Source organism: Schistocerca serialis, chromosome 1 (assembly GCF_023864345.2).
Source record: "Schistocerca serialis cubense isolate TAMUIC-IGC-003099 chromosome 1, iqSchSeri2.2, whole genome shotgun sequence".
In the NCBI taxonomy this organism is placed as follows: domain Eukaryota; kingdom Metazoa; phylum Arthropoda; class Insecta; order Orthoptera; family Acrididae; genus Schistocerca; species Schistocerca serialis.
In genome coordinates, this window is record NC_064638.1 from 1,032,040,844 (window position 1) to 1,032,057,479 (window position 16,636).

The window sequence follows — 16,636 nt, forward strand, 5'->3', positions numbered from 1 at the left end:
AAAATGACTCATTAGCTAAATGCTATGGTGATTACAGTGTGGATGACAAAAATGAAAGGAGAGCTTGATTAAATTTGAATGACAGAATCAATTTGATGTACACTTGTTGGTTTGCCATCATCTGAAGACTTCACTGTGAGTTTTGCATAAGAGTTTGTGTATTTTGCAAATGTTAGTGCTTAATCTGAAAGTCGTGTTTAGTTTCTTTCTTTCATGTTTCTGAGATGTGGAGTGGGCTACTAAGTGCACCAGCTGCAGGTGGCTGTAAACTGCAGATCATGTCTGCATAAATGATGCTTGCCACCTGTGTTCACAGGCCATCCTCACCTCCTACAGGCAACTGGCAGAACTCATGAAACCAGCAAGTCTCACACATGGGGTGGAAGCTGGGTGTTTCACTGCCTCATTCCCAAAACCAAACAGCATCCTCTGATTTGGAGCTGATTGGAGGGCTTAATCAAGAGGTGCAGACAATGTTGTGATGATCTCGGATGTTGTTTTCTTGACCTCCACTATCAAGTGGAGAATTGTAGAGCTTCTTAATGTATGATGTGCAGGTATGGGTTTTTAACTCTTCCATAGGTCTAATAAATTATGTATTGGATTTGGAGAGGCAACAATATTGTCCCCACTAATTCCATGTAGCAGCAGTTATAATTGCAGATCAGATAAAGAAAATGTTACTACAGTATTAGCTGCAAGAACATCAATGGAAAGGTCCCAGAACTAGTTTCACTTATGAACATTTATAATGTCCACTTAGTACTAGGGACATAAAGCTGGCTATAACCAGAAATGAAGAGCAATGAGAATTTAAATTCTGACTGGAGTGTATATTGCAAATATAGGCTGGTTGCCAATAGTAGAGGGGTATTTATAAATTGAAAATATACAATAATTTCTAGTAAGTTAGTACAAAATCCAATTGCAAAATAATTTGCATGAAGGTACACTTTTAAAGATGAATGAATCATAGTAAATGGGTATCTCAGCATCTGCTGTAGTGGAGCACTACAGGGCAAATTTGGAGAACATCACAGATAAATTTCCTGATCATGTTATAGTGTTAGGAGGAGATTTCAACTTTCCAGTTGTAGACTGATAGACTCAATTGATTAAGGTGTGTGGAATAACCAGGGACTTACGTGATAATGTTCTAAATGCCTTATCCAAAAATTACCTTGCCCAATTAATCAGAGAGCTGACTCATAAGGGTAATGGCTTGGATCCCCTGGTTACAAATGGGACTGACTTTTGGTTCAGGTAACCTACAGTGGAAAACTGGTTATCATAGTGCTGCTATAGCATCCCTGACTAAGAGTGTAAGTGGGAAAGTTAAGAAAGGAAGGAAAATATTTCTGGTTAATAAGTGCAACAACAAACAGTATTTAAATTATCTGAGCATTGAATGTCATTCACCTCTCAGACTAAAAATGTTTTTAGTGTAAATGAAAAAAATGCAAAAGTGTTTAACATCACAATTTTGGCAGCTACACACTGAACAAAGTTGTAAGGGGTGGAAACACTTGCCATGGTTTAACAACTATGTTATAAAGTTGCTTCAAAAGCAAAGAGAACTTCACTGGAACCAAAGGCTTGTTGACAAACAAAAGCTGAACAGAACCAAAATGAGAATAATGTGAGCCAAAATATTCAAAAACGAATTTCTATCTTTCTAACCAACACAAAATCTTAAGAAATGTAAGTGTTACATTAAAATAGTAAATGGGCCCACCCCATCTATTCAGTCACTCAGTGATGATACTGACACCAAAACAGAAGATGACAGAGATAGAGCTAAACACTGAATTCCATTTTCCGAAAATGTTTCACTGAGGAAGAAGTGTTATGGTTCCCCCTTTCACTTACTGCACTAACACAGAACTAAATATCAGGATAGAAAATCAGTTAAAATTTTTCACCACATGAAAGAAAGCTGGACCTGATGGGATATCTACATAGTTTTACATAGAGTATGTGAAAGAACTCACTCTTCATCTCACAGCAGTCTATCATCGGTCACTGGATGAATGAAGCATCCGAAGAAATTGGAAAATGCACAGGTCATTTCACTTTGAATAAGTGATGACAGACAGATGCACACTACTGTACTCCTACATATATCTTGTGAAAAGACCATAAACATAAAATTAGAGATATCTGAGGTTGTATAGAGCCTTACCAGAAGTTGTTCTTGTTCAACATTGTTCACGAGTGGAGCAGAAGAATTAAGCAGTAATAGAGGGCAGGTGGGGGTGGGGGGGTGGGGGGGGGGAGGTGTGAGTGGGGGAGGGTAACAGTTGTGCTCACCACAATATGGCATGCAGAGTAAAGTTGTAGATGCAGATTATGTAGATGTAAGATGGGGACAAATGAGTTGAGTTTTGTGCTGTTATTAAACATTTTTATTTGAAGTTGTTCTGAGAACTTGTGCAACTCTAAATCCATCTGGATGAGTTTAACATAAAATTGCACTCTGATCCAGGATGTGGGAGCACAGTGGTATCACCGATACCACTTTTACACATGGAGTACCTATTCTCACTAGTGCAATCTGCATAGGCAGAATTTGTCAAATGTAGGACCCAACACCACACAGGATGAGCCTGCACCACCTTATGCTCTGGACCCTTTCCTACATGTACTGATTTCAACTTTAAACAAGTATCATTATCTGATTGAGTGTAGAGTGCTAATTTAGCAATTTCTGTATTACTAATCTATCAGTGATGCAGTGGCTGTTGCAGATCAGCAAAGAAATTGTTGACAGCTAGTGTTTAATGTGATGACTACTACATCTCTATTAATGCAGATGATATTCATGTACAGTTTGTCATGATGGAAGAGTACTCAATAATTCATTGTTGGTTCATTACAGCTCATAGAATATTAGAGTATAGCATCTTCTAATAGAGATTTACAACTTCCTTGAGTCAGTTGGCTATCTAATTTAAATAAACAAATGGCACAAATATGGTGGTATTTTACCCTTACAACATCTCATAGCAAATTAATCTCCTTCACTTCAGAATTTCTGTATTTTTAGTCTGTTTATTTCTTGGGTATTAGCAGTTAACCATGTTGTTGCTTATATGGTTACAGTCCACATGCTATCAATGTATATTGGTGGCTGGGAATATTTGTCATCTGTCAGGATTACATATATTTTCTTGAAAATTTTGCTTAAATAACTTGTAGCAACAAGTGCAATTCACAGAAATGACATACCAGACCAGCAGCTTCCCTGAGGAGCTGCCTTGCGGGTGGTTGCCAAAGTGCAGGAACTGTGAGAACCCAGCGAACTGACTGTTGTGACATTTCAATGCCTGGCTGCTGTCGTTCAACCTCCCTCAGGGCCTCACCTCCAAGATAACGCAAGGCATGTGATAAGACAGTCAGAGCGGATACATACCTTCCATTAGCAGCTTTCACCATAGTGGAGCGATCTATTTTCTGTAGAAAGAAATTTGCAGTATCAAACAGTTATTTCGTATCACTAAGTAAAATGTACTATAAGGAATATTCTAGTCACTTATGCCATAAATTGGAAAATAACTGTGACACCAAAATATATCAAACACACAGTCAAAATGGCAGTAGTTCATTGGGGTTAATGGTACAGAACAAGGTGGAACAAATATGTGTGATAATCTGTGCTTTGTGTTAGTATTCAGTTGTTAATGCTGTTGTTGTTGTTGTTATCTTCAGTTAAAAGACTGGGTTGATGCAGCTGCCCCATGCTAGTCTAACCTGTGCTAGTTTCTTTATCTCTCTGTAACTGCTGTACCCTCCACCCGCTTAAACCTGTTTGCTTTACTCAGGCCTAGGCCTCCTATAATTTTTGCCCTTCACATTTCCTCCCATTACTAAATTTATTCATTTATGCCTCAGGGGGATGTATCCTAGAAATTAGCCATGCTGTACCAGAAATTTTGTTCCTTCCTGGTTTGACTCAATACCTCTTCATTAATTAGCTAATGTACCCATCAAAACTTCAGAATTTGTCTCTAGCACCACATTTCAAAACCTATCTTTTTCTCTGTCCTAAGGGAGGAACTAATAGTTCTAAAAGCTAGGACAGTGTTGTGCACTGTTATATGTGTATGAGGTTCATTCAAATGAAACCTGGTCAGTGCATCTACATGTAAGATGGCACCACATAATGGTGGGTATCGTGGTGCCATTTATTGGTAGAGAGAGTGATGCGTGTGCACCATTTGATGTTGCATAGCGCCAGTGTGGTTTCATGCCAAACAGAAGGTGGTCACACAAATTATTGTCCACTACTGAACTGCAGGAGAGTAAGCAGAAACAATGAGGAGTGATTCGATTGTTGGTGGCAGAGGAAGTCAGAGGCCTTGAAATGTATTGCTGGATGAAGGCTGCGTGTGGTGAGTACAGCCTGAGTCATTCGAGTGTTGTCCAATGGCATTATCCTCCTGCATGATAATGCCTGCCCACACATGGCCAACGCAGTGAAGATGGCACTGCAGCAGTTTTGGAGGGAAATGCTAGAACATCCACCGTACAGTCCTGAGCTTTCACCACGTGACTTTCATGTGTTTGGACCTCTAAAACAAGCTATTCACAGACATCAATTCTCAGTGAACAACAAGGTGTGTGACTGGGTCCAGGCATGGATCCAACAGTAACCTATTAGCTTATTCAAGGATGGAATCTACTGGCTAATGTCACAATGGAATAAATGTGCCAACAGTTTTGGTGACTATCTTTGAGTATGCGTATTGTGTATAATCTCATTTTGTAGTTAATAAAATCATTACCATTACTTTACATTAGTGACTGGGTGTCATTTGAATGCCCCTCATATATCAGCAGTACTAAATATCTTTCTTACCTAAGGTTGATACTGACCAGCAATTCTCTTTCATGGTTTTATTGCTTTTTTTAAGTTAATTTTCCTTTTGATACTGTTTATAAGAATTATAATTTAACATGAAAGACCGCCCTTTCTTTACCTCTATTATGGTCAGAAATTAAAACAAATGTACATATCAATACGAGATTACTGGTAGTAGACATATTTCACAATGGATCAATTGCTCAACATAACCATTAAGTGATTGAGATAACTCTCAAAGTAAATTATTCATTCATCCACACATAAACGTCCCAACAATACATGTAAAGCAAATGGGAATTGAATTGTTGACATACATTTGGTTTTCTTCATTTAATTTAAATCTAAATCTGGCTGTTCCTACATTATTCTACTTCACAGTTTTAAAAAATTCTCCATTTATCGTAATGCATTGTTTCAGGCCTTCTTTTGTAAATCACTTTTCACCAAGGCACAACTTTCATTATCTGTCCACATCATGTTACTGCAATGAACTGATCAAATTTCTCAACATTTTGACACTAAAAATTTTGGTATATTTTTATGATCTCACATAGTCTAAATCTGACAATATGATTTAATTAATGTATGTAGAGCTTCTGTTTTTGCAAATATGTTACCTGATTGTTGTGAAGGACCATCTTGAATTTATCAAAATATAACCATCTTTTTGCTTCCTGTGCATCTAGGTCATGAAAGAAGTCTCTTGCCATGAAACCAAATGAATGAAATTCTTCTTTAGGAGTAAGGAGAAGTGTTGTTGGTATCTTATGGTTACTAATTCCTGCATCACCACCTACAAAATGAGAATTGTAATGCATTATCTCTAAAGATGACCAGAAATTGACTTTCTGCATCTATCTCCCAATTTATAACTGCTGTAGGCCTACTGGCCCAAATACAAATCACTTATCCCTAAAATTCAATCACAAAAATAAGGTGCAGCATCTATGAGACCCTACAAATTCCAGTACAGTTCCATACCACAGGAACTTCTACCATAGTGATCGTCCCTTTAGCTCAAAATGAAGCAAAAATATTGTTAATGTTTGGAAATTAATAGTTGTATATAGGCTAACAATGTAATTGTCTTGTTGAGATTTCATTTAGATTGTGACTAATATTGTGCTTACAGTTCTGTTATTTTGCACAACAGGAAAGACACAGTTTTCTCTAAGTAAAGAGTCAAATTTAGTCTTGACCAATGAGTGGTAACACTGAAAGAAAACTGTCACCAAACTTCAGAATTTGATGCAGTTATGATGCAAATTTGAAACTCATAGTTATTTATTACACAAAAAGTACATCTAATAGAGAGCCTGGCAAAAAGTATGGTCCAGTCAAATCTAATGTCTACTGCTGGATCATGTTATGGCATAGAGTCTGTGCCGGCACACCAATCAGGAACAACAGAGAAGAGGAGGCTGTGAGAAGAGGTCAGCCAATTGCACACTGACCGACCTCCCTCCAGGATGACAATGCGACAGCAGCAGCCCTTAGGTGAAGAGGATATAAGCACGACGCCAGACTGGTGGCAGCCCACACTGATAGCAGCTTCAATGTTAACCACTTTGTTAGTCAATGCATCATAGCTGCGTCATTAGTATTCTCTATGTAGCACAGACTTGTGTTTGTCTATTCTGAAAAAGTCAGATTTTTTGTATGTTGCCTTTTCTTGTGACACATATATCAAAGTTAAGTATTGTAATTGGCTTGTTGTAATAAAACTCATTAATACAAGTTATTTGATTGTTTGTCTTGCAAACCGAGTACACAGGATTCATAGACGTAGCAAGATGGCAACAAAGTGAATGAACAAAATGGTGACAAAGATGTCCAAATGACAACCTGTTAATGTTCAAACACTGAGTCAACAGCTGCCACAGATTGCCTCCATTTTGTTTTGTCGTGGGCATTTGTGTTTTGCTGGTGCCTTAATTCTACCTTGTCATTTCTTTGCAGGGGTGTGTTTGCATGTTTAACAGTGTCTCTTATAGTGTTTTTTCACTTCAGAACTTTCAGGTGGGCACTACAGAAATTTTCTTTGCTTGTGTGCTTATTTTTCTTGCTTGCATTGTCTGTTTATTACATTTGCCTCTTTCAAAATGAGTAATCCACCTCTCCCACCCCCTGTTCAGGAAAATCAGCTGTAAGTGATAGATGCAATGCAGCTAACACAGATGTTTCAGTTTCATATGTAGCATATTGCAACCCTTCTAAACATGGTACAGCAGTTACTCACCAACCAAGTGACCAACACCATGCGCTTAACTGACCAACATGCCAAAACTGTAGCTCCGAGTGCCATAATGCCTTTTCACCAGTTTAACAAGAAAGAAGAGGAACAGCTTACATGGTTGCAACTGTATGAGGCCCACAACATTGCTCACAAAGTATTAGGTACTGTGAAGCTACATTACTTTTTGTCAATGGTAGGAAGTGCAATCTTTCGCCTCATTCAGAAATTGTTTCCTAACGACACTTTGAGTGAACTTTTCTGTGGTCAGGTTGAAGGTTCTATAACTAGCTATTATGACCAACAAGTGAATGTGGTGGCAGCTAGGTACCAATTCTTTCATTTCAAGATATGGTCAGAACAAACTTATAACAAGCAGGTAACAGATTTGTGTGGTATGATGAGGAAATGCAAATTCAAATGTGTTTGTGGTGATTTATATTCAGATGTTATGTTGTATGATGTGATTGTGTACAGTTTAACTGATGTCAACCTTAAAGAACAGATTTTGAAACAGTCAGATCCATCATTTCATCACATAGTGCAAATTCTATACTTGTAAGATTCAGGTGCCATAGCGGCCAATAAATTTGAGCAACCACCAATTTGTCAGGTTGAGTCATATCTTGCTCACAACCAGCCCAGTAGGCAGCAACAGCACGCATGCATCAAGCCATGTAAACAGTTCTCCAAACAGGCAGCTACATCAGTGAAAAGAATTAAGTCATGCTCACAGTGCTATTCATGGCGCAAATGCCAAGATTTCCCATTAAGCCAAGCACAGTGTTACACTTGTGGGAAGAAAGGTCATGTACAATATGCATGTTTGATATGGAACAAACATAAGAATTCCACCCACTCACAAAAATCTAGTCACAAGGCCCATGTAATCAATGCAATATATTCAAAGCCTGCTGCAGAAATTAGCAAAACTAAAAAGCAAACAGTTTGTTTGGTGTTACACCAGCCCAACAAATCTTTTGTTCAATTGCATCTTAGTGGAGAGCATGTGAAGTTTCATTTGGACATGGGTGCCTCTTTACATTGCTGAATCATACATAACACATGCAAGCTATTAGGCTCGCCATGCTTGTCTAAAACCAGCATGCAGCTGACGACTTATAATGAACAAGACATTCTCATTCTCAGAAAATGTACTTTGCCTACACAATTGTGAGTATATATTTGGCCTTGATTAATTTGATTTGTTTGGGCTTCAAATTCAGGACAATGTGCTGTCAGTAACCGCATTCAATGCCAAAGAACTCTTTTCTGAAGGTATGAACTTAAAAAAAATTGCAAGACAGCAGAGCTATTGTACCCATAAAAGCCAGTCAGTGGGCAAGTCCAGTGGCTTTGCTCACCATACCTTCAGGTCGCATTCACCTCTGTGTTGACTTTAAGTCTACAGTCAATCCGTTAACTGTTATTGATACTTATCCATTGCTGTGCCCAAAGCATCTCATGGGCAGATTAGCTGCTGGTTGCTACTTTTCAAAAAATTGATTTGCACAGTGCATATCTTCAAATGCCACTAGATGAAGAATCTCAAGCTGGCCGCTGTTCTAGGTGCTTCAGTCTGGAACCGCGCGACCGCTACGGTCGCAGGTTCAAATCCTGCCTCGGGCATGGATGTGTGTGATGTCCTTAGGTTAGTTAGGTTTAAGTAGTTCTAAGTTCTAGGAGACTGATGACCTCAGATGTTAAGTCCCATAGTGCTCAGAACCATTTGAAGTATCTTAAGAATCTCAAACCATGTGTGTTGTGAACACTCATTGGGGCTTATTTAAATATTTGCATTTTCCTTTTGGCAGTGCTTCCACACACACCATTTTTCAGTGGTATTTGGAACAGCTGACTGCTCAAGTACCAAACTGTTCAAACTATTTGGATGATGCTGTCATAGCAGGTCGTACACCTGAGGAAGACATTGCAAATTTATGAGCTTCGTTTTGTGTGTTATCTGATGCAGGACTGAAGTGTAGACTGGACAAGTGTGATTTTTTTCAACTAAACAGTCAAGGTGTACATCCTGTGCAGTCACATTTATTAGCTGTATGTGACCTCTCAGTTCCTCGCAGTGCCACAGAATTGCAGTCAGCCTTAGGGAAAATGAACTATTATATTTAGTTCATACTGAATGCTACACAAATCACAGCTCCATTGCATTGCTTGCATCACAAGAACATCCCCTTTGTTTGGACAGATGAGTGCCAAGAAGCTTTTCAAAAACTCGAAGATGCATTGCTCAGTGATTGATACTTGGTTGACTGTGATCCTGACAAACCAGTTGTGTTGCAAGTTGACGCTTACTCTTATGGAATCGGTGCAATGCTTTCACACAGATTTGGTGATAAAGCAGGCCTATTGTTTTCACATCAGAAGTGTTGTCCAAAGCAGGGTGTAACAATTCACAAATAGAGAAAGGATCTTATCTCAGGGAAAATTTAATTATAAGATCTAATAGAGAAAGAGGCATTGGCTATTGTGTATGGTGTCACCAAAGTCCACCACTATTTGTATGGCAAAAGATTCAACTTAGTTATGCATCACAAACCATTGCAGTCTTTGTTCCATCTGATGAAGCTGGCTCCTGTATGAATCACACAAAAATTGCATATGGGCTTTTTTGTTGTCTCAATACCAGTATGATATTGTGTACGGTCTGACAGCTCAACATCGTAATGCGGACTGATTTTCACATCTTCCAATTGGCCCTGATACAGACTGTGATGCTTCTTCTGTATCTTGTTGTCACATTGATGGTCACGATTCTGAATTGCTTTAATCCTTTCCTCTAAACTATAGGAAAATTCCACAGACCATGGAAGCTGATTCAAATTTGAAGATTTTCCTAAAATACAGTCTCACATCTTGGCTTTGCTCACTGTGCAGCATAAAGAACTCTGTGATGTGCCAATACTTCGCACATCAGCATAGCCTCACTATACAGCAATGTGTGATTCTTGTTCAAAATGACAGTGGACAGTCCTGTGTATTGAATTGATCCCCAAAGCTTTGCAAAAAGAAGTGTTACAGTTACTTCACCAAGGACCCTGGGGGATTGTTCTTACAGAACAGTTAGCACATCAACACTGTCCTTGGTAGCGTATGAATACCCAAAGAGAACAGATGGCAACAAAGTGTCATGCATGTGTGGAAAATCAGTCCACTCCGCCACAAAAATTCTCTGCTTGGCCTAAGTCGAAATCACCAAGACAGCATCGGCACATAGACTCTGTGGTTCTTTTTGGAACATTCATTGGCTGATTGTGGTAGACTCTTATAGCAAGTTTCTACATCTACATCTACATTTTCACTCCACAAGCCACCCAATGGTGTGTGGCAGAGGGCACTATGTGCCACTGTCATTACCACCCTTTCCTGTTCCAGTCACATATGGTTCACGGGAAGAACAACTGCCGGAAAGCCTCCATGCACACTCAAATGTCTCTAATTTTACATTTTTGATCTCCTTGGGAGGTATAAGTAGGGGGAAGCAATATATTCGATACCTCATCCAGAAACACACCCTCTCAAATCCTGGACAGCAAGCTACAACGAGATGCAGAGTGCCTCTCTAGCAGAGTCTGCCACTTGAGTTTCCTAAACATCTCTGTAATGCTATCTCGCTTACCAAATAACCCTGTGATGAAACACGCCACTCTTCTTTGGATCTTCTCTATCTACTCTGTCAACCCGATCTGGTGTGGATCCCACACTGATGATCAATACTCAGTATAGGTGGAACGAGTGTTTTGTAAGCCACCTCCTTTGTTGATGGACTACATTTTCTAAGAACTCTCCCAATGAATCACAATCTGGCACCCACCTTACCAACAATTAATTTTATATGATCATTCCACTTCAAATCATTCCACATGCATACTCCCAGATATTTTACAGAAGTAACTGCTACCAGTGTTTGTTCCACTATCATATAATCATACAATAAAGGATCCTTCTTTCTGTGTATTTGCAATACATTACACTTGTCTATGTTAATGGTCAGTTGCCACTCCCTGCACCAAGTGCCTATCCACTGCAGATCTTCCTGTATTTTGCTGCAATTTTCTAATGGTGCAACTTCTCTATATACTACAGTATCATCCGCGAAAAGCTGCATGGAACTTCTGACACTATCTACTAGGTCATTTATATACATTGTGAAAAGCAATGGTCCCATAACACTCCCCTGTGGCACGCCAGAGGTTACTTTAACATCTGTAGACGTCTCTCCGTTGAGAACAACATGCTGTGTTCTGTTTGCTAAAAACTCTTCAATCCAGCCACACAGCTGGTCTGATATTCCGTAGGCTCTTACTTTGTTTATCAGGCGACAGTGCGGAACTGTATCGAATGCCTTCCGGAAGTCAAGGAACATGGCATCTACCTGGGAGCCTGTATCTAATATTTTCTGGGTCTCATGAACAAATAAAGCGAGTTGGGTCTCACACGATTGCTGTTTCCAGAATCCCTGTTGATTCCTACAGAGTAGATTCTGGGATTCCAGAAATGACATGATACGCGAGCAAAAAACATGTTCTAAAATTGTACAACAGATCGATGTCAGAGATATAGGCCTATAGTTTTGTGCATCTGCTCAATGACTCTTCTTGAAAACTGGGACTATCTGGGCTCTTTTCCAGTCATTCGGAACCTTCCGTTTCTCTAGAGACTTGCGGTACATGGCTATTAGAAGGGGGGCAAGTTCTTTCACGTACTCTGTGTACAATCGAATTGGTATCTTGTCAGGTCCAGTGGACTTTCCTCTGTTGAGTGATTTCAGTTCCTTGGACAATTATTTCGATGTCAGCCATTTTTTCGTTCATGCGGTGATTTAGAGAAGGAACTGCAGTGCAGTCTTCCTCTGTGAAACAGCTTTGGATAAAGGTATTTAGTATTTCAGCTTTACGTGTGTCATCCTCTGTTTCAATGCCATCACCATCCCAGAGTGTCTGGATATGCTGTTTCGATCCACTTCCTGATTTAACGTAAGACCAGAACTTCCTAGGATTTTCTGTCAAGTCGGTACATAGAATTTTACTTTCGAATTCACTGAACGCTTCATGCATAGCCCTCCTTATGCTAACTTTGACATCATTTAGCTTCTGTTTGTCTGAGAGGTTTTGGCTGCATTTAAACTTGCAGTGAAGCTCTCTTTGCTTTTTCACTAGTTTCCTATCTTTGTTGTTGAACCACGGTGGGTTTTTCCCGTCCCTCACAGTTTTACTTGGCACGTACCTGTCTAAAATGCATTTTATGACTGCCTTGAACTTTTTCCATTAACACTCAACATTTTCAATGTTGGAACAGAAATTTTTGTTTTGATCTGTTAGGTAGTCTGAAATCTGCCTTCTATTACTCTTGCTAAACAGATAAACCTTCCTCCCTTTTTTTTATAATCCTATTTACTTCCATATTCAGGGATGCTGCAAAGGCCTTATGATCACTGATTCCCTGTTCTGCACTTACAGAGTCAAAAAGTTTGGGTCTGTTTGTTATCAGTAGGTCCAAGATGTTATCTCCATGAGTCAGTTCTCTGTTTAATTGCTCGAGGTAATTTTCGGATAGTGCACTCACTATAATGTCACTCGATGCTCTGTCCCTACCACCCATCCTAAACATCTGAGTGTCCCAGTCTATATCTGGTAAATTGAAATCTCCACCTAAGACTATAACATGCTGAGGAAATTTATGTGAAATGTGTTCCAGATTTTCTCTCAGTTGTTCTGCCACTAATGCTGCTGAGTCAGGAGGTAGGCAAAAGGAGCCATTTATTAACCTAGCTCAGTTGTTGAGTATAGCCTCCACCCATAATAATTTACAGGAACTATCCAATTCTATTTCACTACAGGATAAACTACTACTAACAGCAACAAACATGCCACCACCGGTTGCATGCAATCTAGCCTTTCTAAACACTGTCTGTGCCTTTGTAAAAATTTCGGCATAATTTATCTCTGGCTGCAGCCAGCTTTCCATACCTATAACAGTTTCAGCTTCAGTGCTTTCTATCAGCACTTGAAGTTCCGGTACTTTACCAATGCAGCTTCGACAGTTTACAATTACAATACTGACTGCTGCTTGGACTTTGCCCCACACCCTTTGAGACTGTTGCCCTCTCTGTACTTGCCCGAGGCTATCTAACCTAAAAAATCGCCCAGTCCATGCCACACAACTCCTGCTACCTGTGTACCCACCTGTTGGGTGTAGTGGACTCCTGACCTATCCAGTGGAACCCAAAACCCCATCACCTTATGGTGCAAGTCGAGGAATCTGCAGCCCACATGATCGCAGAACCATCTCAGCCTCTGATTCAGACCCGCTACTCGGCTCTGTACCAAAGGTGAGCTCTGCTTTTATACCACTAACGAGACTGGCAGTCTTCACCAAATCAGATAGCCACTAGAAGCCAGAGAGGATTTCCTCCGATCCATAGTGACACACATCATTGGTGCCAACATGAGTGACCGCCTGCAGATGGGTGCACCCTGTACCCTTCATAGGATCCGGAAGGACCCTTTCCACATTTGGAATGACCACCCCCTGGTATGCACTCAGAGTGCACATTGGTTTTCTTCCCCTCCCTTGCAGCCATATCCCTAAGGGGCCCCATTATGCACCTGGCATTGGAGCTCCCAACTACCAGTAAGCCCACCCTCTGTGACCAAACGGATCTTGCAGACTGAGGGGCAACCTCTGGAACAGGACAAGCAGCCATGTCCGGCTGAAGATCAGTATCAGCCAGAGACAGAACCTGAAACCGGTTCATCAGACAAACTGGAGAGGCCTTCCATTCAGCCCTCTAGAATGTCTTTCGCCCCCTGCCACACCTCGAGATGACCTCCCACTCTACCACGGGTGAGGGGTCAGCCTCAATGTGAGCAATATCCCGGGCAGCCAGAGCCGAAGTCCGATCGGGGGATGTGTGTGACGAGCTGGTCGTCCCTGACAAACTCCCGTCCGGACCCCCCCCCCCCCCCCCCCCCCCCCCCAGTGATGCCCATTGGCAACAGCCTCAAGCTGTGTGACCGAAGGCAACGCTGCCTGAAGCTGGGAGTGAAGGACATTTCCACTGAATCCATTTCCCTTCTCACACCTATGACACTCTGCACACCCACCTTCTTCATGCTCCCCAAAATCCACAAACCCAACAATCATGGATGATCCATTGTGGTTGATTATTGTGTCCCCACTGAAAGAATTGCTGCACTAATTGCCCAACACCTCCACCCAACTCCCTGTAATCTAGCCTCCCATGTCAAAGACACCAATCACTTCCTTTACTGACTCTCAACTATCTTTCTGGATCCCTACTTGTCACTGTCCCTGCCACCTCACTAGATACCAACATCCTTCATGCCCATGGTCTTACCACTATTGAACACTACCTATCCAATGTCCTTCAGACTCCAAACCCATTACTTCATTCCTCATACACGCTACTAACTTTATCCTAAGCCACAACTACTTCTCATTTGAAGGGAATGTATATAAACAAATCCACGGCACAGCCATTGACACTCACATGGAACCTTCCTATGCCAACCTTTTTATGGGCCATCTAGAGGAGACCTTCCTAGCCTCCCAAAACACCAAGCCCTAGTCTGGTTCGGGTTCACTGGTGATATCTTCATGATCTGGACCCAGGGCCAAAAGACCCTATTTTCATTCCTTCACAACTTCGACACCTCTCCCATCTGCTTCACATTGTCCTTCTCAACCCAGTGTGACACATTCCTGGATGAGATGAACTCCTCCTTTCTGATGAGAGATGAGATGACCTCCTCATCTCTGACGGCTCCATCCAAAATGCCTCTGTCCACATTAAACTCACCAACCACCAGAAAATCCTTCCCATATAGCCTGGCTATCTGGGGATGGCATATTTGCAGTGAAAAAACCTCCCTTGCTCAGTGTTCTGCGGGTCTCACCTAGGGCTTCACAGACAGGCACTATCCCCCTGACATAGTCAGCAAATAGATCTCCCATGCCATTTCCCCTCAACCCCAATCCTCTCACAAACCCCCGGGAACCAGCCACAAAGGAGCATCCCCTTTGTCACCCAGTACCACCACAGACTGGAACAATATCCTTCATTAGAGCTTTGATTACCTATCATCATTTCCTGAAATGAGAGACATCCTACCTGAGATACTTCCCACCCCTCCTAAAGTGGTGTTCCATCATCCAATCAACCTCCACAACATCCTAGTGCATCCCTATGCCATTACCAATCCCAACCCCTTGCCACAAGGGTCAGAGCCCTCTGGGAGACCCAGGTACAAAACCTGCCCAATCCTCCCATACAGCCCTTCCTATTCAAGTCCTGTCACAGGTTAATCCTACCCCATTAGGAGCCGGGCCACCTGTAAAAGCAATCATGTCATTTACCAACTCTGCTGAGATCATTGCACAGTTTTTTATATTGCTATGACTACCAACCAGCTGTCCACCAGGATGAATAGCCATCCCCAAACTGTGGCCAAGAGCAAAGTAGATCATCCTGTGGCACAACATGCAAATGGCTGCTTCGCTGCCAAGCCATCTGGATCCATCCCTTCACCACCAGCTTTTCTGAAATGGGCAGATGGGAGTTATCCTTACAACACATTCTCCAGTCCCATAATTATCCCGGCCTCAACTTACGGTAACATACTGTCCCAATAACCTCCAGCAGTTTCCACCCCCTCTGTCCTATCATCTCCTCTCCATTCTTGTCTTCAACCCTATTTATTTGCAGCCCTCTGCCAATGCATCTGCCTGTCTTTCCCTGCTTCTCTTCTTTTTCGTTCCTTTTTTCATCACATCCCTGCCCCACAACCTCCTAACACTACATCTGTCAGCAGTCAGTCCCTGCACGCTCCATCAGACAGCATTCATCTCCCTCCCCATCTGTACACTACTCCATTTGCCCTTCCCCTCCCCCTCCAGACAGCTGCTTGCATCCCATGTGATGTTGCATTCTGGCCTGAGATGCTGGAGTTGGAAGTTGTGTGAACATGAGTTGTACTTGCTGATGTGTGTGTGTGTGTGTGTGTGTGTGTGTGTTTGTGTGTGTGTGTGTGTGTGTGTGTGTGTGTGTGTGTGTGCATGTGAGTGTGTCTTTACTGATGAAGGTTGTGGCCGAAATCTGTATATGAATGTCTTTTAATTGTGCTTGTCTGCTGTTTGACATATCTTGTTTATGGTAAGTTGCAATCTATCTTTCCCTATATTGTTGTTCAGTAAGAGATCTATGCAAGTATTGGACACCTTCAAGTGCTGTCTCAGACCTGAAGTAAGAATGAAGTTCCTGTACTGGAGACTGATCTGGAGATAGTACTTCAAAACTGCAGCTATTGATTTAAGAACGGTATCCAAAAACAGTTTTCTGATTGGGGTTTTGAAGGGATGATGATGCATTCACTCCATATGGCACGACTAAAAAGGTATCAGCCAACCTTAGGTATCATGCAGATTCTTTCTTCGCAGCTACAGTATCACCATATTCTATCACCAAAGTCATCCAGAAGTTTGTGTGTACAGTGCTCTGG

At 41.4% G+C, this 16,636-nt stretch overlaps 1 protein-coding gene across 1 annotated transcript in view; it reads right to left on the reverse strand.

Annotated features, from left to right (window-relative positions):
• LOC126455096 (heat shock 70 kDa protein 12A-like) overlaps positions 1–16,636 on the reverse strand; it is a 211,257-nt gene that overhangs the window by 123,942 nt on the left and 70,679 nt on the right. The window contains exons 4-5 of the mRNA XM_050091149.1: positions 5,482–5,657; positions 3,229–3,453 (exon numbers count right to left, since the gene is read on the reverse strand). Coding sequence (XP_049947106.1) covers positions 3,229–3,453; positions 5,482–5,657 — 401 coding nt within the window. The remainder of the gene's footprint in view (positions 1–3,228; positions 3,454–5,481; positions 5,658–16,636) is intronic.